At 46.9% G+C, this 25,245-nt stretch overlaps 3 protein-coding genes across 5 annotated transcripts in view; all 3 read left to right on the top strand.

Moving 5' to 3' along the window:
• The window catches only part of LOC105470579 (guanine nucleotide-binding protein G(s) subunit alpha), a 70,754-nt gene that overhangs the window by 10,774 nt on the left and 34,735 nt on the right, over positions 1-25,245 (top strand). The gene's annotated exons all lie outside the window — the stretch shown is intronic.
• Positions 1-25,245, top strand: part of LOC139355292 (neuroendocrine secretory protein 55) — a 60,848-nt gene that overhangs the window by 11,422 nt on the left and 24,181 nt on the right. The window lies entirely within an intron of this gene.
• Positions 2,088-4,429, top strand: LOC139358418 (protein ALEX). The gene is made up of 2 exons (XM_071079104.1): positions 2,088-4,121; positions 4,344-4,429. Exon 1 carries the CDS (start codon positions 2,178-2,180, stop codon positions 4,119-4,121), a length of 1,944 nt encoding a protein of 647 aa, XP_070935205.1. The 5' UTR covers positions 2,088-2,177; the 3' UTR covers positions 4,344-4,429.

Raw genomic sequence — 25,245 nt, 5'->3', positions numbered from 1 at the left:
CTGTGGTACCCTGGCTCTAAGAGGGATGCGTTAGACTAGACGGTATCGCACCGTGCAGTGGTTCGCCCGCCTGCAGCTCCCATACAGCAGCCCGTGCTGTGCGCCCTGCTTGCTGCAGCCCGCCCTGTGTAACGCTCATCCAGCCTCTCCTCCCGCAGGACTCTGCAGGTCAGGTGACCCCCTGCCTCCTGCCCAGCTGCTCTGTGCCTAGACGTGGTTCACCAATCTGTCTTACTGGTGAGACCGACCTGATGCGCACCTGCCGGGTTTTACGTGACCCCCTAACAGCAGCTTTTCTCCCGGGCTCAAATCCCTCTGCAGACCCCAGACCAGAGCATAGCATGTGCACACACCAAGGTCACCAGGTGGTTTGGGTATTTACCTTTGGCTAGCTCTGAGCCCACCGCAGCATGGTAGCGGGAGCGCAGCTGCGCGGGCAACCGCCGGGTTTGTGGCCGGTTGGCGGGCTCAGTGCCGCCTCAGTAGGCTCTAGCAGTGGAAAACTAAAGCGACTACCCTAAGATACCCATAGCGAGAGGAGAGGGGCTGGAAGGGTGCTGGAGACAGGCTGTAGTGGGGCTAAAGGAGCAGACTGACCGGTGCTGCGGCCGGCACCCGAAGCAGCGAGCAGCGCACCTCAGCTGCGGTTGCCGCGCGGCATGGTGTTTATCTGTGGGTTCAGTGCCCACAGCGTTGTCCACTCTCGAAATCACCCTAAACCGGCCATAAACGCCAACCAAAATCCCCTTTAACCCTTCCCTAGAACCGCAGGACCTGCGAAACTCTGCGGCCGCTTTGTGGGGTCCCCCTCTGCGCAGCACGCCCCCCACCCCTCCATCGGTGCCACCGCAGCTACTGCCTAGGGGGCTTTGCTCTTGGTGGTACGCACCCGAGACCTTCTTATTCCCCTGCGTCACCATCCACATAAACAAGGGAGCACCCTGCTTGCGCTGCGTGGGCCACTGCGGAGACCCCTAGAGTGTGATGAGGGTGGGGGCTGTTAAAGTGCTTTACCGGAGCCAACCTCAGCAAGCAACAAACAAAAGCAGTAAAAAGTACACCCAAGGCATTTAAAAAACAAATTGTGTGCTCGCATACTCGGCATCCCCTCTCCCTCGTCTCTCTCTGCTTCTCTGGTGGGCTCACGACCACCTGTCGCATCCCCACGCATGCCTGTGCCCCTTCTCAGGCACCAAAAGCCTTGCGCTCTGGACTAGGGGCTTGAGATCCGGAGCTGCCTGGAGGCTGGGGGCTATGACTCAGTGTTTCAGGGGTATCCTGGGGTGATGAAACCCTTCTTCAGTCCCCCCTCCCCCGAGGAGTCGGTTGGGTTGGGGAGGGAGGGTTTCAGCTCCTGTACTCCAGCGTCCCGAGGCCCACGTCTTGCGTCACGTGTCCCGCAACGCAGGAGAGCTTTCTCTGGCCAGGGGAGAAGCGAGGAGAAAGATTCCAAATCAGTCAGGGAGAGGAGTGGAAGGAGCTAAAACGTCCCTGCGAGGCCTGCGCTCGTCAGCCCCCTTACCCAAAGTCCCGGGCCGCGGCGCGAGGAGCAGGATTCTGGAGCTGGAGCCAGCTCGGCACTGGAACCGGCGTCCTCTGGTGGCAGCGAGAGAGCGCTACTGGCGATTTTCGGACCGAATCGGCACGCTCGTCAGATCCAAGCAGGCGGGACTGGCCTGGAGGAGAAAGAAAGAGAGAGGAGGGCATAAGGACAGACCAAGGAAGAGGGGCTGGGGGGCATACTGAGGGGATAAAAAGTGGCCAGAAAGGAGCCAAGACTCCACCAGCAACAATTGAGTTGCTTCAGCCTCAGTCTAGGGTTCCAAGCCTTGAAGCCCCCCAACCTCACAAGGGTTGGAAAGTGAGGCTGGTGAACTTTCCAGCTGGTACTTTGATTTAAAAATAATAATAATAATTTTTTCACCCTAGTTCGGTTGGGTGCTCCGTCTTACGGAGCCCCAAACTTATTTTGAGAGGCCGCCACCCTGTTATGGGCGTGCGCAACTGCCTCCACGGCAATAATATGTCAGGACAACGCGATATCCCCCCTGAAATCGGGGAACAGCCCGATCAACCATCTTTGGAGGCCCCAGGGGCAGCTGCCCCCGGTGCTGGGCCTAGCCCAGCCGAAGAGATGGAGACCGAACCGCCTCACAACGAGCCCATCCCCATCAAGAATGACAGCGAGGCCTGTGGACCCCCAGAGGTCTCCAGGCCCAACTTTCAGGTCCTCAACCCGGCATTCAGGGAAGCTGGAGCCCATGGAAGCTACAGCCCACCTCCTGAGGAAGCAATGCCCTTCGAGGTCGAACAGCCCAGCTTGGGAGGCTTCTGGCCTACAATGGAGCAGCCTGGATCCCCCGGTGGGGCCCATGCAGTCCTTGAGGCCTTCGGCCCAGCATTCATGGAACCTGGAGCCTTCAGTGGTGCCAGACCAGGCCTGGGAGGATACAGCCCTCCACCAGAAGAAGCTATGCCCTTTGAGTTTGACCAGCCTGCCAAGACAGGCTGCAGTCAACCTCTCTTACAGGTCCCAGACCTTGCTCCAGGAGGCCCAGGTGCTGCAGGGGTCCCCGGAGCTCCTCCCGAGGAGCCCCAAGCCCTCAGGCCTCCAAAGACTGGCTCCAGAGGAGGCTACAGCCCTCCCCCTGAGGAGACTATGCCATTTGAGCTTGATGGAGAAGGATCTGGGGACGACAGCCCACCCCCGGGGCTTTCCCGAGTTATCGCACAAGTTGACCGCGGTGGCCAGTTCGCGGCAGTCGCGGCCTCGAGTGCGGTCCGCCTCACTCCCGCCGCGAACGCGCCTCCCCTCTGGGTCCCAGGCGCCATCGGCAGCCCATCCCGAGAGGCTGTCAGACCTCCTCCTAACTTCACGGGCAGCGGCCCCCCGATGGAGATCTCCGGACCCCCGCTCGAGATTGGCAGCGCCCCCGCTGGGGTCGACGACGCTCCCGTCAACATGGACAGCCCCCCAATCGCGCTTGACGGCCCGCCCATCGAGGTCTCCGGAGCCCCAGATAAGAGAGAGCGAGCAGAGAGACCCCCAGTTGAGGAGGAAGCAGCAGAGATGGAAGGAAGCACAGCCGCTGATGCCGCGGAGGGAGGAAAAGTCCCCTCTCCGGGGTACGGATCCCCTGCCGCCGGGGCAGCTTCAACGGATACCGCCACCGGGGCAGCCCGTGCAGCCCCAGCGGATCCCGACTCCGGGGCAGCCCCAGAAGATACCGACTCCGGGGCAGCCCCTGCCGCCCCGGCCGATCCCGACTCCGGGGCGGCCCCTGACGCCCCGGCCGATCCCGACTCCGGGGCGGCCCCTGACGCCCCGGCCGATCCCGACTCCGGGGCGGCCCCTGACGCCCCGGCCGATCCCGACTCCGGGGCGGCCCCTGACGCCCCAGCGGTTCCAGATGCCGGGGCAGCCCCTGACGCCCCAGCCGATCCAGATGCCGGGGCAGCCCCTGAGGTTCCCGCGGCCCCTGCGGCTGCTGAGACCCGGGCAGCCCATGTCGCCCCAGCTGCGCCTGACGCCGGGGCTCCCACTGCCCCAGCCGCTTCTGCCACCCGGGCAGCCCAAGCCGCCCGGGCGGCCTCGGCAGCCCCTGCCTCCGGGGCCAGACGCAAGCTCCATCACCTTAGACCCCCCAGCCCCGAGATCCAGGCTGCCGATCCGCCTACTCCGCGGCCTGCTCGCGCGTCTGCCTGGCGGGGCAAGTCCGAGCGCAGCTGCGGCCGCCGCGGGTACTACGATGAAGGGGCGGCCAGCAGCGACGATGACTCCAGCGGAGACGAGTCCGACGATGGGACCTTCGGATGCATCCGCTGGTTTCAGCATCGGCGAAATCGCCGCCGCCGAAAGCCCCAGCGCAACTTACTCCGCAACTTCCTCATGCAAGCCTTCGGGGGCTGCTTCGGTCGATCTGAGAGTCCCCAGCCCAAAGCCTCGCACTCCTCCAAGGTCAAGAAGGTACCCCTGGTGGAGAAGCGCAGACAGATGCGCAAAGAAGCCCTGGAGAAGCGGGCCCAGAAGCGCGCAGAGAAGAAACGCAGCAAGCTCATCGACAAACAACTCCAGGACGAAAAGATGGGCTACATGTGTACGCACCGCCTGCTGCTTCTAGGTAATGCGGCGGACTCTGCCTGCGGGCAGCAGGGCCGCCGGGGAACTGGGTAGGGGGTGGCAGGGCTGCCTGCTGGGGCTCGGGGCTCGACAGTGGGAGGAGGGGATCCAGCCAAAGGCGGGAAGAGCTTGCTAGAAAGTTCCAGGGAGGGACCCTAACTATGCCCTGGGAGCGGGAGGGGATCTTGGGTGGATTCGGGTGGCCGAAGTATATGCCCTCCAGGGAGAAAAGTGATGCCGAGCGACACTGAGGGTCGTTTCCGGCTGGACAGGCCAGCGCCAGCAACCGTAAGCTGGACAGGCAGGGGCTTTCAGGTGAGCCAGGAACTGCCGGGGAGGGCCCCGGGGCTCCCCTGGCTAGGCTGGTGGGGTCCATGGTGGGCTAGGGTCTTTGGGAAAGGCGCGCCCCCGCCTCGCCTGGCACGGCTGCTTGGACTCAGACAGCTTGTCGTTGGTGTGTGTTGGTGTCCATATTCTGTGTTCGCCTGTGCATGATACGCTCAAGTGTCTCCCGTTCCTATCCCGGCACCCCCAAATTACCCGGCGACTGTGTACTTGTACTTGGGAACGGGCTGTCTTGTGGTTTGCGCCATGGCGCGGGCAAAAAACTTTCAGTGTTCGCACACTCTGGTGGTACCTGCGCCCGGGCGCTCTGCGGTGAGCGGTGCGGAGTACGCGCGGGGAAGGTGGCGGGGCCTCCCGGGAAATAAGCGGGGCCCCTGGCCTGGGGGAGCGGGGGATCGCTTTTTGCCGGCCTCGGTAACCTTGTTCCTGTATGTCTTTTCTCTCTTTTTCCTTTTGCGCTAAGCGTTTCCTCACTTCTCATTCGTTCGCCAAACCCTCCCGCCTTTACAGTTGAAAAACCAGACACACAGGTATCTGGGGCGCCCGGGGCTGCACACATCAGTGTTCAGTATTCTGCACACACTCAGCTCGCCTGGTCGGGGGATGGGGGAGAGGGGAAACAACCTGCTGTAGGCAAGTCTGAATCCCAAACCACGTGGGGGCTGGTTCCAAGGGGGTGGGCGTGGCTGTGTTTAAAAAATATGAAATAATTTTTTTTCCTAGCGAAGAGCCTGAGGTAAGCCAATTATTTTTACAAAGAGTACAGTAGGAGGGGCTTGGTTTAAAAAGATGGGGGTATGTGTTGGGAGTGGAATGTCACCTTTGTGTTTGAAATGCAACTAAAATAAAAATTTTCAAAAAATGCGCTGAGTGTATTTGAAGTGTGTGGACAAAGTATGGCAAAACCGTGAATATGACTTGTGAAACACGTAAATGTTTGCATGTGAATTTTTTCAAGCAGCTTTAGCTGGGGGCAAAGAGGCTTGTCAAAGGTAAGGTCTTCTGCAAATTGGCTCTGGATACAAAAAATATATAAAGGTCTTTTGATTACAGAAGTTAAAAATCATGATATTCTCATCAGGAGGGTATTCTGGTGGCCTTCTACCTTCCCCCTCCTCTGCTCACATTTCCCCACCTCTTGGTGCCCTCCCCTCTCCAGGATCCCCCTCCGCAACCCACAGCAAGACCCTCTCCTGTATTTCCCGGTCTTTCCGTGGCCATTTCCAGTTCCCCACTCCCCCAGCCCCCCAAGACTTCTTAACTTCAAATCTGGGGCATTAACTATTTTTGCCACATTTAATCAAATCAGCAATTAGCAATGGTCTGAATATGTGGTTTAAATGAAAACTTTCAAACGAACTTCACAAGCTTAATTTTTACATTTTATTCTCTAAGACCTTTCAAGGGATTTCAAGATCACAGTTTTTAAGACTGTGCTACATTTGTTAAATATGTTAGAACTTGTGACGGTTTTTTATTAATGGCATTATTGGCATGTAACTATGCTACTGTGATGTGGCTCTCACAAATCACAATTTTAGATGTGAGGATCATTTTGTGTATGCCCATCCAGGTAGATCATAACATTATCATTTACCCAAAAACATATAATATGGTAGTTGTTTTAAATTTCAAATGTCTCAGCTACACTAAAGCTACCACACATTAAATGACAATGCACTGGTTTCCCTGCAGACATCTGATTTTGCCATAACAGACCCATTTCAATATTCCAAGCACAGCTCAGATTAGTGTTTAAAATTTACCCACATTATTTACCATGGAAAACTGGTTGTAAGCAAAAGAATTGGAGGTCATCCCCTTTCTGTATATATCCTGGGAAGCAAACCTATAAATTTGGGGTGGGAGGACACAAATAGGTACAGACAGGAGACCCAAGTGACAGTGTGCACCTGACCCTTACTTGTCAAATTGGTAATGTGCCTTACATGCAGGGCTTCAGTTGCCTCCTTTGTGAAATGAAGCTTTCCTAGCAGATCTCCACTAAGGAATGCTTTGCCATGATTTGAGTCTTCTATTCTTCCTGGGGGTGGGGGTGGAGGAGACACAGTCCACTTACATCAGGACTGGAGACTTATACCATAGATTGTGCAGCCATCAATCCTGCAGCAAACTGTCCATGTTTGGGACCAGTCTTAAGAACATTAGAAGTTTCCTTTGTCTCCCCTTATTTTGTCACCAGGAGTAAAAATTAACTTTAACAAAAGGAATATTTGGTAGGGTCACCTTGCACCTTGTCCTGGCTTTGTTCTTGGGTGCTGGTGGCCAAACACCTTTGGATGCACATAGTCCAGAAGATGGGCTGGTAAACCATGAGCCATGTCTAGCATAAGCCTGAAATACAATAGCCAGTGTTAGCTGCTAGCTGAAACTGTACCACTGCAGTTTGTCAAAGCAGGCTACAGTTTTTGACCAGGCTTCCTTTTGCAGAGGTGACGTACCTCCTCTGGACCTGAATTATTGATTAGGGACAGGGAGAGGAGGAAGGATGAGGACTTACTCACAGGTAGGACAAGACTTTTTACTAACTTTCTAGTCCCAACATATAAAACAAGACATCCATCCATACATCCCTACCACTGAAAATGTAGATCAAATGGCTGTCTTTTGATATGGCTGCTAATTTGTGACATGCAGATTCATCTGTTGCTTGAAAAATGTTTGTTTATGTGCTTATCCTTTCTGTTTGTATTGCCTGGACTATTTAATCTCATTACAGGGAATCTTAAGAAATAAAAGAGAGAGAGAGAGAGAGAGAGAAAGATAGATAGAAATCAATAATATGATTAAAATTCTAAAACATTTAAAGAGTTCTTTTTAAAGAAGCCTTTTTCTTCTTGCTCAACACTATCCACCAATAGACTGTTTCCATGTTTCTGTTACGTTTTAAAATAATTTTGGTGGCTTAAACATTTTTTAAAACTTCATTTAGGTGTGATTTCCTCCTTGTTTAAGAACTGAAGGGGGCTAATAGATCAGAGTTTCTTAGTATCTGCCACATTTATTAAAATTGTGTAGGCAAATGCTATATATAAGAAAGGTTATTCTGCTATGATGCTTTATTTATACAGCGAATCACAATTAATTGTATGATTATTTATTTATGCCACCAAGTGCAACAGTGATGCATTATATCCCATCTTGCAGAAGCGCCTTTTTATTTTTATTTTCTCTTTCTCTCTCTCTCTTTTTTTTTTTTTAACATACAGCCATTTTTCTGTATTCTAAATGCCTCCACTGAGCTTTTGGTATGGTGGGAAGGATATAGCCTATCAGGCCACAAAATTTTGGAGTCCAGATAGATTTATTATTTTCTCTTCTCAGTCTCCTAGTAAGATTCATGCTTCTCAAAGTCTGAAATTCTATCTTGGTTTTAATTCTTATAGATTTTTCTCAAAAAAAAATTTCCCATATAGGTAGATTAATGTTTAAAATTTACACACATTATTTACCATGGAAAACTGGTTGTAAGCAAAAAGAATTGGGGGTCATCCCCTTTCTGTATGTATCCTCCTAACTTGAAAAGGAAAATCTCACTGCTCTCAGTATTATTAGTAACCAGTAATAATAATATAATAACACATTCTGATTACATTTTTGTTTGGTTTGAAACGAAGTCTCGCTCTGTTGCCCAGGCTGGAGTGCAATGGCAGGATTTCTGCTCACTGCAACCTCTGCCTCCCAGGTTCAAGCGATTCACCTGCCTCAGTCTCCAGAGTAGCTGGTATTACAAACGTGTGCCACCATGCCTGGCAAATTGTATTTTTAGTAGAGATGGGGTTTTACCATGTTGGTCAAGCTAGTCTCGAACTCCTGACCTCAAGTGATCCACCCAGTCTCCCAAAGTGCTGGGATTACGGGGGTGAGCCACCATGCCTGGCCACGTTTTACATTTTTTAAAGCCTTTCATCTAGTTATATTTGTCTCTTGAAATGGTCCTGGGCAATAAAAACTTGATAGGGCCCCATTTCATAGGCAAATAAACCAAAAGCTCAGAAATTAAATATCAGGCATTTTTTTTTTTTTTAGAAGGAGTCTCGCTCTGTTGTCCAGGCTGGAGTGCAATGTCATGATTTTGGCTCACTACAACCTCTGCCTCCTGGGTTCAAACGATTCTCCTGCCTCAGCCTCCTGAGTAGCTGGGATTACAGGCGCCCGCCACCACACCTGGCTAATTTTTGTATTTTTTTGTAGAGACGGGGTTTCACCATGTTGGTCAGGCTGGTCTCAAACTCCTGACCTTGTGATCCACCCGCCTCAGCCTCCCAGAGTTCTGGGATTACAGGCACAAGGCATCGCGCCCAGCCTTCAGGCACTTTTAGTCAAAGACTGCTAAGTAGGTAAAGGATCTCAAATTTCAAATTCAGATAAGATAATGCTTACCAGAAATGTGATGGTAAGCTATAAAGCATTATTTAAATGTAAAGCATGATTATTCTAAGTATACTATGTGCTCTTAAAATCCCTTGCCAAAGGACACGTGTCGAGTAGTCTGCTACTTTCTGAATTATAGCCAAACTCACAGATCCCTGCTTATAAATGTCCATTAAGTGTACATGAAATGTGAGCTCCCCCATTTCTGAGATGGTTGTCATTGCTATGGTGATATTTCATTTCCCCATTTGCTTTAACTCATCTGCCAGCACTGCAACATTGCAGCCTTAGTTTGTTGGGCCACTGTTTCCTTTTTTTTTTTTTAATGCAGGTTTTCTTTAAAGTTTTTTTTTGTTTGTTTATTTTTTATGCAGGTTTTCTTGAAGTTTTGTTTGTTTTGTTTTTTGTTTGTTTTTTAGCAGGGTCTAAAGCTTTTCTTCTTATTTAGGTTTCCACTAAGTAATAATTAATCATTATAATAATAAAATGCAGTTACTTTTCTGCATAGCTCTATTGTAAGTATAGTGTTAGAATGTTTAGAATCCTGGTCTGGATCTCATGATCTTATTAAAATAACTCTGCTCCATAGTCTTCCTAGTGATTTTTTTTTTTTTTTTTTAAGTATGTCTTACTTCTAGTCCAGGCTAATTTCTATTTAGCAAGAGTCAGTGTATGGTCTTAGAAATCATCTTGGACTTTTATGGAGGAAAGTTAGTTGTTGTTGTTGTTGTTGTTTTTAAGATGGAGTCTCACTCTGTCACCCAGGCTGGAGTGCAGTGGCACTATCTTGGCTCACTGCAACCTCTGCCTCCCAGGTTCAAGCGATTCTCCTGCCTCAGCCTCTCAAATAGCTGGGATTACAGACATGCACCACCACACCTGGATAATTTTTTGTATTTTTAGTATAGACGGGGTTTCACCGTGTTGGCCAGGCTGGTCTGGAAATCCTGACCTCAGGTGATTGGCCCACCTTTGCCTCCCAAAGGGCTGGGATTACAGGCATGAGCCACTGCACCCGGCCAGGAAGGTTAGTATTAAGCAAAAAATAAATTTATTTTTAGAGAAGGTAACCTAGATTTGAAATTCCCAATGCCAGCCATGCTCCTTCTTCTTTTTAGAGTTAGCTTTTCCTCCAAATAAAACTTACTCCCAACCCCCAGCAAAAGTGTGGCTCTTCAAATGCCTCTAAATAAAGTAACTCTCAGGAGACACATCAGTAGTGAACAACAATTCGTTTCTACACTTCTTGGTTTCTTTTACCTATAGTAGCAAATGTGAGGTTCCTCTCAAACCCACTCATGCCATTTGCCCATTTAAAAATCAAATTTCTCAGGACGAGTAGCAATTTTCAAGAGAGAAGGAACAGGGCCAATTGATGTCACAAGGTCCCCACCATCAATTAAAACAAATCATTGGAGGGAACTAAGAGTATTGGTCAGCCTGATCGACTATCTCTGACGCCTTAGAATAGGGACTAGGAGACTCTGGCCCTAACACACACCTTCACAGATTTCATTAAATTAGACTGAATGGAGCTTTTTTTCCCATCAGATTCCTGTTCTGGCCTGTGGTCACCCTAAGCATAAGATCATGTTCTCTTTAGGAAGGAAGAAGAGAATGGACCTGAGCCTCTCTTTGGGAGTTCTGCTGAAGAGTCTGCAAGTCCTAAGTGGCCTTTACGCAATTTAGAGACCGGAAGGAAGGCACGAATACAAATTGGCCATGGGGGTCTCAGGGGGAAAGAAGCCCCTGAACAAAGGAGAGGAGAGATATTTCAAAAAGAGGCTATATCCTCTTTTTTTTTTTTTTTGAGATGGAGTTTTGCTCTTGTTGCCCAGGCTGGGGTGCAATGGCGCCATGTTGGCTCACTGCAACCTCCGCCTCCTGGGTTCAAGCAATTCTCCTGCCTCAGCCTCCTGAGTAGCTGGGATTACAGGCATGTGCCACCACACCCCACTAATTTTGTATTTTTAGTAGAGACAGGGTTTCACTGTGTTTGTCAGGCTGGTCTCGAACTCCTGACTGTAGATGATCTGCCAGCCTCGGCTTTCCAAAGTGCTGGGATTACAGGTGTGAGCCACCGCGCCTGGACTTTTTTTCTTAATTCCCCCCAAAAGAGGGCCAGCTACTAAGAGCAAAGTTACATTTGAGAAATCTAGAGTCTTTTTTAAAGGGTAACATGCTCAACCCAGTGCTTGGCACATATCAGTACCCCAAAAATGTTTTGGGTTTCTTGGGGTTTTTTTGTTGTTGTTTTTTGTTTTTTGAGACAGGGTCCCACTCTGTCACCCAAGTTGGAGTACAGTGGCATGATCTCGGTGCACTGCAACCTCCGCCTCCTGGGTTCAAGTGATTCTCCTGTCTCAGCCTCCCCAGTAGCTGGGCTTACAGGTGCCTGCCACCATGCCCAGCTAACTTTTGTATTTTTTAGTAGAGATGGGATTTCACCACGTTGGCCAGGCTGGTCTTGAACTCCTGACCTCAGGTGATCTACCCGCCTTGGCCTCCCAAAGTGCTGAGATTACAGGTGTGAGCCACCATACCAAGCCTCAACTTTTCATTTTAGAAATTTACTTTTCCTCCTAGATTTTTTTTCCCCTGCTCCAAGTGAGGTTTGGGGTTTGGTTTGCTTTCTTTTAAATAGATACCTTTTTAAAAATCTATGGCTGTGTAACATCTGTGTCCGGGGGATTTAAGCAGAAAGCCCTGTGTTGTTGCTGGGTTTTTGTTTGTTTGTTTTTCTGTTTTTTGCATTTCCCATTAGACTATTAACGTGTAAGTTCTAAAAGTGCCGGCCACCTCATTCCGTCTTTCTGTCTCCACCTGTCAGAGTACATTCTTTGTTTACATTCTGTAAACAAAGATCAATCCAAGCAGTAGACGAATGCCACCTTGCCACATTTATAATTGTGTGAAGTCACTCTCAGGTGAATGATGTGTCAGAGAGAGATGAGGAGATAACGTACTTTTTGACTTATCCTGTAAAAGTGTCACCTGTTACCCCTGCCTATCCAGCTGCCCCTTTTGTTTTGATTAGCTCCTAACTACAAATCAACTCAATACCGAGGCTGAGCTCAAGGACCTGAGCTTGGATTGTTCTACGGTTATTACACATCAAAAAAAGAAAAGAAGAAAAGAAAATGTGTTTAGTTTCCTTTCCAACAGCCAGATGGTGAACCAGGCCAGCCCATGGGAACTGAAGATGAAGAGACCTCCAAGAAAGAGGTAGGGAGCAACACAACAAAACAATGTTTGATTTTTCATTATGTCGATCGTCACATGCTCTCTGAGCACACATGAGGCACACACCTTTCAAGTTAGAATCAGTGGAGTGCTTTTCTACATGCAACAACTGGGAGCTACGCTAAGGGAAGAATGTTAGGCAACTGATCTGTGACGGAGCAATGGAAATTAAGGGAGTGTGCCTCTGTTGTACTTCCTTAGAGAAAAATCCCAAATTGCATTGCAGAGTAATTTGTTAAACCTCAGGAGTATTTAAATTCAGGAATATTTTGACTTGTGGAGTTCTGCCCACAGAACTGCACATTCGATCTTACTAAATGTTTTTTAATGATTCAATTTGGGGCGAGGAGAGAGGTATAAAGGTAGTATAAATTGTTATCCAATCTCAAATTTATTATGAGTCAGTCAATGTTTCCGACATTGTCACACACACACTGTGTGTGGGACAGAGAAAGTACTTTTAACTTCCTTTAATGAGTTGATAATGGGAAGGAAAAAAATCCCTGTACTACTTTCTAAGGAGTGTCACAGTTGAGCTTTCACATGCTCAGTGTCACCACTGAGTGAGCATCGATTCTTACAAGGAAATTAAGGCTTGGGCTGCAAGAGCCTCTCTCTTCTGATTTAGCTGGCTCTTGCCTCTCCCCTTCCATCAAAAGACCACATTATCTCTCTCCTCTTTCCCATTTGAACAATTTTGCTGTTCATCAAACTGATTGCTAACGTGAAAATTACATGATGGTATTTTTACAGGGAACCTGCATTCAGGTAAGTTTGAAGCTGTGGGATATTTGAGGGGGAAAAAAAGAGTAATGCTTATCATGATCCACAGAAACCAAAGTCAGACACTGTAAGATAGTCCAGAACCCAAGAAGGGCCACGACAGGACCCTTCCAAAGGAAAGAGAATCTCATGTCCCGTGTTTTAGCAAGTATCCATTCCAGCTCCCCCAGGGCTCTGGGACCCACATATCTGTGCCTCCACTTTTCTAGAGTTGTAGTAGCTGGTGGTCCAACTGAAAAAAAAAATGAAAACAGGAAACCTGTCAATAATAGATAGTGTTATTTAGGAAGTATATAGGCACTTACATTACTGAGACCACTTGAACACATCCTTTTAAATAGATACCTTTTTTAAAATCTATGGTTATGTAACATCTGTGTCTGGGGGACTTAAGCAGAAAGCCCTGTGGGTTTCTCTTTTCAAAAGACAGGACTTATTTATAATCAGTCCCTTGATTTTTCTTTGGCCTTCATGGGCTTTTGAAATCTTAGGAAGTGTCCATCCTATTTCCTTATAGCTGCTCTTTCTGTAGCTCTGCTAGGCCTTCAAATGCTGAACTAACTTATTAATTAAATCGTTGACGTCATTCAGGGGGTTCCTTTTGCCCACTGGCCCCCAACATGGGAATTTTTAAATGACTGGCTCTAGAAGGGCCCAAAGATGGTGAAGATGAATTGATATTTCAGGTGACCACTAGATGGTGAGACAGTATAAGGCAGAAAACAGGTGGCATGTCTATGTGAAAGTGAGAGGGATGGCCAGGGCCAGCAAAGGCGAAGAAGAGTCCCCTTGACTTTTACTGCCACCCCCTACCTCACAACAGAGCTTAGACTCAAATAGGCCCCAAAGCTTTAGCCAGACCAGCGTTTTACTTTTATGCTGTGAATTCTCCTAGTTAGCAATATGCTAGGATTTTAGAAGCATTTTGGGGGGCTCAGTCTAACAGAGGGGTCCTCCAAGTGGCTTCGTTGACATTTTGTCATGGGGGGGCTGTCCTCTGCACTGTGGGATGTGTAGCAGCATCCCTGACTGCTACATACCAGACACACACACACACATACACACACACACTCTCTCTCTCTCTCTCTCTCTCTCTCTCTCTCTCTCTCTCTCTCTAACAACCAAAACTGTTTCTAGTCATTGCAAACGTCACCCCTCATTGATAACTACTGCCCTAACATCATCAGTTTCAAATTCTGGGGAAAGTTCAAGATCATACATACTGTAACTTGTGTATCTTAAAAATATATATATCGGGGCCAGGTGCGGTGGTTCATGCCTGTAATCCTAGCACTTTGGGAGGCCAACGTGGGCAGATCACCTGAGGTTAAGAGTTCGAGACCAGCCTGGCCAACATGGTGAAACCTCATCTCTACTAAGAATACAAAAAATTAGCTGGGCGTGGTGGCGGGCGCCTATAATACCAGCTACTCGGGAGGCTGAGGCAGGAGAATTGCTTGAACTTGGGAGGCAGAGGTTGCAGTGAGCCAAGATGGCACCATTGTACTCCAGTTTGGGCAACAAGAACAAAACTCCATCTCAAAATATATATATATAAAAATATATATATAATATATCACATATATGATTATACATTATATGATTATATATGTGATATATAATATATATAATTGCCTTGGGTAATTTCTAGGATTCTTCACTAAAAAATTAGCCGGGCATGGTAGTACATGCCTATAGTCCCAACTACTCTGGATGCTGAGGTGGAAGGATTGCTTGAGCACAGGACGTCGAGGCTGCAGTGAGCTATAATCTTGCCACTCCAGCCTAGATGACAGAGTAATACCATGTCTTTAAAAAAAATAAATGCAGTGAAGTCATGGTCTAGAGTATACATACATATGGCATCTACAGATGTCAAGAAGAAAGCTCAAGCTCAAACAAGCTTGGAGGTTGAAGGAGGAGGTTGATTCATATATTATATGATTACATATTACATCATATATATCATATATGTATATATCATTATATATACATGATTATATATGATTACATATTATATATCATACATGTGATATGTCATATATATCATATATATTATATATAATATAAAATACATATTTTTTTTTCCCCAGAGAAAAGCTTGTCCACTGCAGTACTTTTTTTTTTTTGAGATGGAGTTTCACTCTTGTTGCTCAGGCAGAAGTGCAATGGCATGATCTCCGATGACTGCAATCTCTGCCTCCTGAGTTCAAGCAACTCTCCTGCCTCAGCCTCCCTAGTAGCTGGGATTACAGGCATGAGCCACCTCATCCAACCCTGCAGAAGTAATTTCTAGAAATCTCAGAGAAGAAAGTGACCCAGATGACCCTAACTAGAATAGAAAAGGAAATTATTTCAGGGAAGTAAACAGTGAGTGGACTTTGATTAACCAAGTCAGTCCCATAGCTAGGCTAAATCAGTGCTTAAATAGCCTTTACCCTGAAATGATCTCATCTTCCACTCAGGGGTTCTTCAGGATGCCTTTTCCTGTAGCAGGCTAGGAACTCTCTCTCTGACTGGTGCACACTCAATTAATTCACTCTGCATTGTAGAGAAGGATGCCAAGACATGAAGGACCCATCTGTCAGATGGCTGCTGACAATGTATCAGCTCTAGGGTGGCAGGAGCCTCACTTTATATGTGTTCCCCAAAACAGCAGCAGAGTCTTTAACTGATAATGTGTACCCACCAGCAAGCAGTGTGTGGGCCCCAGTTGCTGGGTCTCCCTAGTCCCAGGCCCATAGGGAACTAGCCTACTGCATGGAGGTAACCTATGACCTTTAGCAACTGGTCTTTCAAGGCACAAAGTTCGATTGCAGGAGAGAGGGGCAGTGGAAGGAACGGCTCTGAATGACTGGACTGAGAAAGAGCATAAGATCTCTCAGGAATGAAACATAGCTATGCCAATAAAAGTAACAATCCAAGGACATTTCCTGGTCAAGAGTCTTGTGCTTGGTCTTTGATAAAGTGGACACCCCCTTCTCCATCCTAGGGCAGACTCTGTAACCATTATTTCTTGAAATAATCATAACAGGACTAAATTGTGATCTTAATTTTAAACAGTGGTCTAAGTCCCTAACTTGCATCTGACCAGCCTCTCTCAAGTAACCATTATGGAAGGGGACTTTATAACTTCTTTGTTATATTTTGACATAACACATTTACATTTTTGCCCCCATTTGGTCTTTCTATAGAGTTTTCAGATTGTAACATCTGAATTCATCTCATCAAGTTTTTTAATTGAAACATCTGATTGTAATAACTGAAACAGAATCATTAGGGATCTAATTTTTTCCAACAAAGGAGATTTTTTTCTCCCCCCCCCCCCCTTAGGGAGTTTCGAATTTGTGACCTCTGAGTTCATTGCAAAGGCCAGAAAAGTAAATAAATAGATAGACAATGACCACTCTCCCTTCCAGACATGTACGTGTATTTTAACACTTTAGCTTTTACCATTAGGATTTCTTTAGGGGAAGGTGTAGAAATATATTGGTAGTTTGATAAATTATATATCAAACGTGTAAAATTTAAAATATCATTTGAAATCAAAACTTGTCTGAAGACTAGCTTTTTGTCACAAGTTCAGCTAAGCAAAGTGCCCCCTAACTATCAAACCTCCTTCGTGCAGAATCCTAGAAATTACTTAAGGCAAGCTTTTTGAATGTTGATTTTGACATTTTGCCTGGGAAAGTGCAACAGCTTTCCAAGCAAATGCTTAGAAGACTCAGGGCAGAACCCAAAAACAAATGCCAGACGTTAGGGGAAAATTTTGTAAAGTTGGATTGCCAGAAAACTTCTAGCTATTTATAATTAAGCAGTTTTAGCCGCTAAAGGGAAAGCACATTAGATCATTTTGTTTTGCAAAACAAATGGCCAGGGTGGGGTTTAGGAGGGTTCTCCTTTCTGAGTGGGAGTCCTTGGAAATGTTCCTGATGGGATCCAGTCATTCTGGAGCGCTCTTACAAAATCGTTCATCCTAGGGCAGTTTGGTGTTTGTGAGCACACAGTGTTTACTCCTTGGTGTCTTCTACTGTAGATCTGATCTGATGGGGGAGGCTGTGGGCAGAGGAGCTCCAGCTCTTTGGGAGGATCCTAGAATAGTACAAACAGCACTGGGTTAGAAGTTGGGAGCTCTCATTCCTGGGACCTTGGATGATTCTAGAACTTTATTCTAGGATTCCATGAATTTGCTAAGTTGACATCGGGAAAAGGCTAACGTTTGATTCTTGAAAGTATTGACAAGGCCCCATTTGGGAATGATTCTGCCAAGTATTCCTGGGGTCCTGCCATGGTCAGGAGAGCACCTTAAATTTGATGGGTTGTCAGGGAAGAAGCAGAGGATATCTCCGTGTTCAGCTTTATGTATGAGGAAGTCAAGACCCAAGATGGGAGCAGGACAGGGACAGCTTGAGAAAGGAGGCTTGAGATTGAGACTTGGACTCAGGTGCCAGGGATGAATCCAAAATGCCTCCAGGCATCTCAGCCTCAGACTTAAGCTAACAGATAGCACACAGTGGATGCCTCTCTGTTTCTTTTCTTTTCTTTTTTTGAGATGGAATCTTGCTCTGTCACCCACGCTGGAGTGAAGTGCCATGATCCTGACTCATTGCAAACTCCACCTCCCAGGTTCAAGCAATTCTCCTGCCTCAACTTCCTGAGTAGCTGGGACTACAGGCACATGCTACCACATATAGCTAATTTTGTATTTTTAGTAGAGATGGGGTTCTCCATGTTGGTCAGGCTGGTCTCGAACTCCTGATCTCAGGTGATCCACCTGCCTTGGCCTCCTCCCAAAGTGCTGGGATTACAGGCGTGAGCCACTGTGCCCGGTCTAATATTTTTCTTTTTAGTAGAGATGGGGTTTCACCATGTTGGCCAGGCTGGTCTAGAACTCCTAACTTCAAGTGATCCGCCTGCCTTGGCCTCCCAAAGTTCTGGGATTACAGGCATGAACCACCGTGGCTGGCCTTTGTTGTTGTTTTTTTTTCTTCTGGCTCTACAATCTTGATTCCCCAGAGTTAGGGCCTGATCAGATGTTAAGGCAGGCTCAGAACGGGGCATCTGCTCTGCCAGAAGAAGGTGGGTGGTCAGAAAGAAGAAGGAAGATCATTAGGGCTGCCTTAGTTGGAGAAAGGGGGCTCATCTCTCATCTTCTCAGAAGTTTCACAACCCAGAAAGGGGAGAGCGGAAAGCAGCCTCCTAAGGAATTCTCGAATTTCTTTCTCACTTTTCCTTTTTTTTCCTCACTCACTTTCTTCTGAGATTTATTTTTAAATAGGGTTCTTATTGTGGGGGGGCTTTCTGAGCAGGAACCACCTTTTTTTGGAGGGAAATAAATGAGAACACGAATTATTCAGGGCTGGGAAGTGGAAACAATGGAAGAAAGCAAGGCCGCTCAGAACCGGCTGGCAGAGGGCGCTCGGCTTTTACTATTGACAGCCTGGCTTTCAAAAATTCACTCTTGTGCCGGCGCCTAAGGAAGAACCCGCATCCCCCTCCCTAAATCCTCCTTCTCAGGGACACAGCCCCTGCCCCTAAGGCTGAGGAATGTTTTTAAAAGTTTACAGTTGAGCAATTGACATCTAAGGACAAATCCCGGCCACTTTTAACTAGTGGATCTGAAGATCTTAGCCAGGACAGGAAAGAACAGGATCAGGTAACCTCTAGATTCATAGCCCTGGTGCCCCGGTTCTCCTGGGAACTGGTCCTGAGATCCTGGACAAATCCCTGGTTCTAGTTTTTCTTAACTGAAAAAACAGGAGGGAGGTTTTCTCACTTTAAAACTTATTTAATTATCTGATATAGTTTAAATAGACGAGGTATGCCAACACCCTATCCAACACACACTTTTTTAAATGTCTGTTCCAAAATGGAAGATTGTATAGGAAATCAAATGGTAGGGCCCTCTGTTGTCCTTTGGTAAATAATTAATAGTTTCTGGGTCCCCATCGCCGGGAGAATCTTTGCAGGAGCAGAGTTTGGTGGTAAACTCTTTCACACCTCAATCAAGAGCTAGACAAGAGGTTCATAGATGAGCAGAGCTCATTTCCACCAGGGAAATCCAAGGGGCCTACCTGGAGAAGTTAGCATTTAAGACAATATGGGGAGATGGAGTAGAATTTGAGGTGCATGGTCAATGATTGTTCACAGAGAAGGGACTTGCTAGGGATAAATCGTTGCTTTTCCATTCATGCAAGCATCATTGAGTTTTTCAGGATCTCTGAGACCTCAGGGCTAGTTTTAAGTTCTTCCCCTCCTCAACCCCTCTCCACTTCTCAGTGCTTCACGGTACAGCAGGGCATTCTCACTAGCGAAGGCGTCCTCGCTAAGGATGGGACCCCTACTGTCCATCTCAGGCTCAGCACTGCCTTGGGGCAGGCCACTTCTGGCTTCTTTAGGCCTCGTTTCCACTGAAGGGCAAGCTGGGTCTGATGGTGTCTGGCCAAATTCCTTGGTTCCAAGAACAGGTGCCATTACCATTCCCTGCGATTTCTGCCCCCCACCACCCATCCAGCAGCTGGAAAATGATGAGGTCATCTATTTGAGAAGGGCCACACAGGCCTCCCACACAAGGGCCTACAAAGTCCTCCAATGGGAATTTATTTCTTTCCGATCAAATTTACCCTCCATATCCCATTCATATACACATTCTCTCTCCCCTTACTCTTAAAATTGTAAAGTTAAGGAAACTGAATACAAACAGTTGATTGAAGGTAAATGTCCCTCCCACCCACCTATTTAAACATTTTTCTTTTAGTTGATAACTTTCCTACAACATTATTCTCTTATGCCCATATTCTTCTGAGGATTCTTTAAAGCTTTTCTTGCACTTTCTTCTCCTCACAGTTCCTGACTTCTAGCCCTGAGTGGTGGCTGAGGGCAGGTGACCCTGTAGACCATGGGGAGCAGGGGAGGCCCAGGCAGGTGACTGCCTCTTTCCAACCTTTCCTGGGCCACTGGAGCTCCTCCCCACCAGAGGTCAGCAGAGAGCTCAGAATGGCTGGGTCTGCTCTCAGAAAGTGGGATCTTGGAATTCTCTAGATGCAATGTAGGATGCCCAAATGGAAAAAAAGCCCCGTGTTTACAGGGTGTTTTGGTTGGGGCTCTCATCCTGTCTTGGGTCCCTGGGACCTTACTTTTAACACCAATACAGCCATTCTGTGCTTTTCTCAGGGGAGGGGTGGTTGGGGGTTTGGTCTGTTTATTTGGTGGCTTTCTTGGTCAGTCTTCTTCCCGCGCCAGATGCACAAATCCCTCCCTTAGAGGGAACCACACCCTCTTAGAACTCTCCCTACTGGGGCCCAGCTGCCCACTTTCGCTTCCCACAGGACATGGAACCCACATCCCACACTTGGTCTGGCGCCTTTTCTTCTAGTTGTATTTATTGTTAAAATGACATCATAATATTACAGGAAATCCCCCCAGCCTGCCCTCACTCTGCTATGGTTTTCTTGATCATGATCTCCCCCTGTTCTTTACTCAGGTGTATGGATAGTTTTGAGACGGCATGAATCGTGGTGTGCAGTTTCATATTAATCCCCCTGCTCCACAAACACACACTACAGGGCAGTTTCCTTAGAGCTCTTCCCTGTTTGCCATCGTCCTTCCACAGTTCTTTCACTTGTTTAGTCCTTTCGCTAGTGGGGAAGAGCAGAGAAAGAATTGAGGTTCTCTCCCTTTGTTTTTCCTTCTCTGATCTTTTGAAATCCCGGGGTCCTTGTGAACGACTCAGAAATTAAAACCAATTCCCTTTGGCCAGTTGTTTATTGTTGAAAGAGAGAGACAAAGAGAAGGTACAGACAGAAGGAAGGAAGTAAATAGAGATTAAATTTAAAAATTTGAAAGGGAACGGTGGTTCACGCCTGTAGTCCCAGCACTTTGGGAGGCCAAGGTGGGCAGATCACCTGAGGTCAGGAGTTCGAGACCAGCCTGACCAACATGGAGAAACCTCGTCTCTACTAAAAATACAAAATTAGCCAGGCATGGTGGCACATGCCTGTAATCCCAGCTACTTGGGAGGCTGAGACAGGAGAATTGCTTGAACCTGGGAGGCAGGGGTTGAGCTGGTGAGCTGAGATTGTGCCATTGCACTCCGGCCTGGGCAAAAAGAATGACACTCTGTCTGAAAAAAAAAGAAAGAAAAAAGAAAGAAAAATTGAAAGGGAGAGAGAGGAGGAAAAAAAAAAGAAAAGAAAATGAGTACCTTTGCCAAGTTTAGCTCTAAGCACCAAATGGGGTCCTTGCCCTCTAGGAACTCCTAGTCCAGAACAGAGGAGAGGATCAGGTTGCAAGTGATTATCCTTCTACCAGGCAGGGGGTGGAGCGCTGCCAAGGAGGGTGTGGCTGGCACAGCTGAGGGGTAAGGCTGGCTGGACGGGACAGGAGTACAGGGAGGAGAGGCAGGCTCACAATCCAGGCTGGGGCATCCTCTCCTCCCCATCTCACTGCCCCATGAGGTCCTTTGTTGGTTCAAGTGCCAACCAGAAGAGCTGGGACAGAGGCCTCTCCTGTGTGCCAAGATGGGGGCCACCACCACCCTCTGAGCTCTGACCGCTGCCCTCTCACCTCTTATTGCTTTCTCAAATGTTTATCTCCTGATTCTAAAATGATGGTCCAATTTTTGTTTTATTTTAAACTTAGGAACACACTGCATGTAGCACAACTTCATTTTCCAAGTGTTTTCACATGCCTTATCCCACTAAGTGGTTTTGTTTTGTTTTAGGAAGTCTGGCACACAGAGAACCTTCCAGTTCTTAAAAAAAAAAAAAAAAAAAAAAAAACCATAAATTTTTAAATTTGATAATTATCCAGAACAAAACAAAGCAAACCCTCAGGTTAAAAGTGAGCATCCTATATGTTAAGTATGCATCTTTGATGTTGGGGAAACCTTTGAATTTACAAATCGATGTCCTTGAGAATTGGGTTCCAGCCAGACCCATTATAGGCATTGTTTTCTTTTTTCTTTTTCCTTCCTTCCTCCCTTCCTTCCTTTCTTCCTCTCATTCCCCCCTCCCCACTTTGAAAAACAAGTTTTATTCTCTTGGGGTATGTTCATTAGAGAGGGAAGACAATCTGTTCAGCAAGGAAAGGTGAGGGGAAGAGAAAAGGGGGGAATTCAGCAGGAGGAGAACAGGGACAAGGTTGATTGCTCTGTGCTAGGGTGAGGGTGGGGGGCAGAGAGAGAACATCACAGCCAGATGCAAATCACAAGAGCAGACCTTCAGCTTCCTGGCATTGGTGGGGAAAATATTCCGTCAGCTGCCTTTCTATGTCCTGGGCTTCATTCATCAGCTCAAGAGAAAAAAATAAAATCAAAATTTCATCCTAATTTGTTGTGGTTGGGCCCCGTTCTCCCACGTTTTGGCCTTCTTGTAAAGCACAACCACAAAGGCTTCCTGGGCTGACCTGCCTCTCAGTTCATTCTCAAGGCGTTAGCTTCATCCCATCAGGAGGAGTTCAGACTCTCCCCAAGTGCCAAGAGTTAGAAATGTGTTGCTAATTGATTTGAGCTAAATTTGTGTTGCTTTGAGACTTAGCAAAATGGCTGATTAGGGGCCAGTGTTGGGCAAAATAATTGCTGATCTAATAGCTAAGAAAAGGAACTCATTCACAAATATGTTTATAAAATGGGCCTTCTGTGACATTTTGGAGTTGTCAGGGAGTTAGGGGTCATGGTGGTTCTTCAGGAAGAAAGAAATGTTGGGAAATGTTTAATGGAAATTTAGCATAAAATGACATGCCTCATTTAAGAAAATAGTTAAATCCATCATGGTTCCAAGTGAAAACAGTTGTCACAAATTAATTTTTCAAATGTTTGACTATTGGCAGGTCTGAGGTTTACTCATATGTAGATTATGTCCAACTTGGCAAAAGCATGGAATCCTGCCCAGTCCTTGGTACACAGGGACTGGCACATGTACCCATTTTTTCTCACTGATAAGTTATTTCCTAATTTTTTGGTTAACTTGTAGGTCGAAATAGCCTTACTCCTTTTTGTCTGTCTAGTAGCATCTCTAAGCTTGCAGTAGCTGCTCACGTGTCTGCCACGTCCCTTAGAAGGATGAGTCCTTGCCGGGTCGGTGAGTTTGCCTCAATTCGGGCATTTTCATTTGTTAATTCATTCATTCGATATACATGTATTGAGTGCCAAATATGTGCCCTTCCCTGTGGGGAAGACAAAGGTATGAGACATTGCGACTCCCTTGATGGAATCAAAACAAACCCAGGAAGTTAAGGAAGAGTGGGCAGTCTCTGTTATAAGTGATTACACAGGGAATAAATAAGGAAAGGTGGAAAGATTGTCAACCAAAAGACTTCAACAGCCTGCTAAGAGTCTTCCAGCCCAGTTGAGCACACCAAATCAGAGATTACCTAAAGGTGTCATGAGTGCTGATAATTAAACTGCAGAAAACCTAGAAGGATCTGCTGGGGTCAAAACAAACAACATTTGACAGGCACAGCCATTCAGATTTTCATGCCACTCTGATTTTTTTCTGAAAACTGAAATTTTCTGCACAAACAGCAGCAACTGAACCTTTTCTAGTCACAGGGTAGACCTCCCTGTTGATAGGGTAGACCTCCCTGTTGATAACTTGTCAGTCATGGGACTGAATGAGGCCTTTCTCCAGGAGGCATAGCCCAGAGGGTTACTGGTCATGCTGAGGAGGCAGTCTTGCTTCCAGGAGGGGCTGCAGAGGCCTGGCCCAAGAGTGGTGCTGAGAACTGCCTTTTGCCAACTTCTTTCTTTCATTGTGCACTCTCTGGAGCCAAACTATGCCTTCCAGGATCTTTCAAGACTAAAATTCTCTTAGGAGGATGGGCCCAATATTTCCCACCTAACCTTAGAAATCTTCTATGTCTAGGATTAGTGTTTTGAGAGTTAGATGGGAAAGTGTAGTTTGCAGTCAGGTCCTGATGTACTACAAAGTGCTTTCAACTTAGTGCTTTCATCCTCCATGTTAGCGCCAACCCTCCATCTTAGCTCTTGGGCTGGCCCCTGTCTTAGCTCTAGTCTTACATCTTAGCTCCTCCCCTGCTTTCTATCTTAGTTCCTGGCCTACCCTCCATCTTAGCTCCTGGTCTGCCCTCCATCTTAGCTCCTGGCCTACCCTCCATCTTAGCTCCTGGCCTGCCCTCCATCTTTGCTCCTGGCCTGCCTTCCATCTTAGTTCCTGGTCTGCCCTCTATCTTAGTTCCAGTCCTCCATTTTAGATCCTGAGCTTTGGGTCTCTTTTGTTCCCTAATGCAGATAGAGATAGTCTATATTCAAATACTATAATTAATGCCCAGTCATTGTGGAAAGAAAAACACATTTTAATTTCCAGAATTTTATTTCCAACTTTCCTTTCACAAATACTTTTAAATTATCTATTTATTACCCTTGAAATAATATGTCTTATTGATAGGTCTCTAACTATCACAGCACATGATAGTGACCTGTATGGTTTTTTTGAAAATATGAGTGTGTAATACAGATTGCCAGCTATTTTTTACGTCAAAAATAAGATAAGGGAAGGTATTTTGTGTGGATGACTGAACTGAAAGAACTCTCAGGTAAACTTTACTCCGTAGTGAATATGATTGAGATTTATAGAATTATTAAGTTGTGGCTTCTTAAAAATTGCCACTGCAACAGGAATGCCTGAATTTTGTGTTCTAGGTGATCATGGATGAGCACATGGCAAATCTGAAAAGTTGATTTGGCCCCAGGCCTCCTTACCTCCCTGCAGGTGGCTGTGTTCTCTTCAGTTAATCCCATTAGCTGGCAAAGGCTTATGGGGCTACTTTTAAGGGACATTTGCATTTTCATAAAGAGCTTTAGAGGCCCAAAAGCCCAGACAGTCACATTTTTAATAGTGGGATTCTTAAGAGTAGCATTCTAACAAGAGGCATTGGGGGGAACAGGGGAGGGCATTTGGGCAGTCACCCCCCCCACACTTCTAGTTCCAGCCCCATACCCTGTTATTCCCAGCCCAAGTCTATGGCTGCCTAGCAGCCCTCAAAGCAATGAGTTGACTTTCTTCCACTGTGATCCCAGGACACGCAGACCTCTCACAGCAGATCTCCAAGTAGCAGCATACTGCTTAGTGCTATTCTGCCTGGCAGCGGGGTACCCCCCCCCCACCCCACTCAGTGGCAGTAAGGTTCAGATCACAGCCTTCAGGGTGCCTGACTCATTCCAGCTCCGGTCGATAATGACAAGCCCCATGTTTTTCTCCAGCGTCCATGGCTATGACACATAAAACAGTCAGGAAATAAAAGAGGCTTGAGTACTATACGGTTGCTTTGCTTTCTTTAAAAAAGAAATATAATGTGAAGGGCATAGGGGGAAGGAGCAAGGAGGCAGGAGGCCAGGCCAG

The sequence above is a fragment of the Macaca nemestrina genome, chromosome 15 (genome assembly GCF_043159975.1).
Source record: "Macaca nemestrina isolate mMacNem1 chromosome 15, mMacNem.hap1, whole genome shotgun sequence".
NCBI classification, from domain to species: domain Eukaryota; kingdom Metazoa; phylum Chordata; class Mammalia; order Primates; family Cercopithecidae; genus Macaca; species Macaca nemestrina.
The sequence above is the reverse complement of the archived record's forward strand: the minus strand, read 5'-3'. Positions and strand labels throughout refer to the sequence as shown.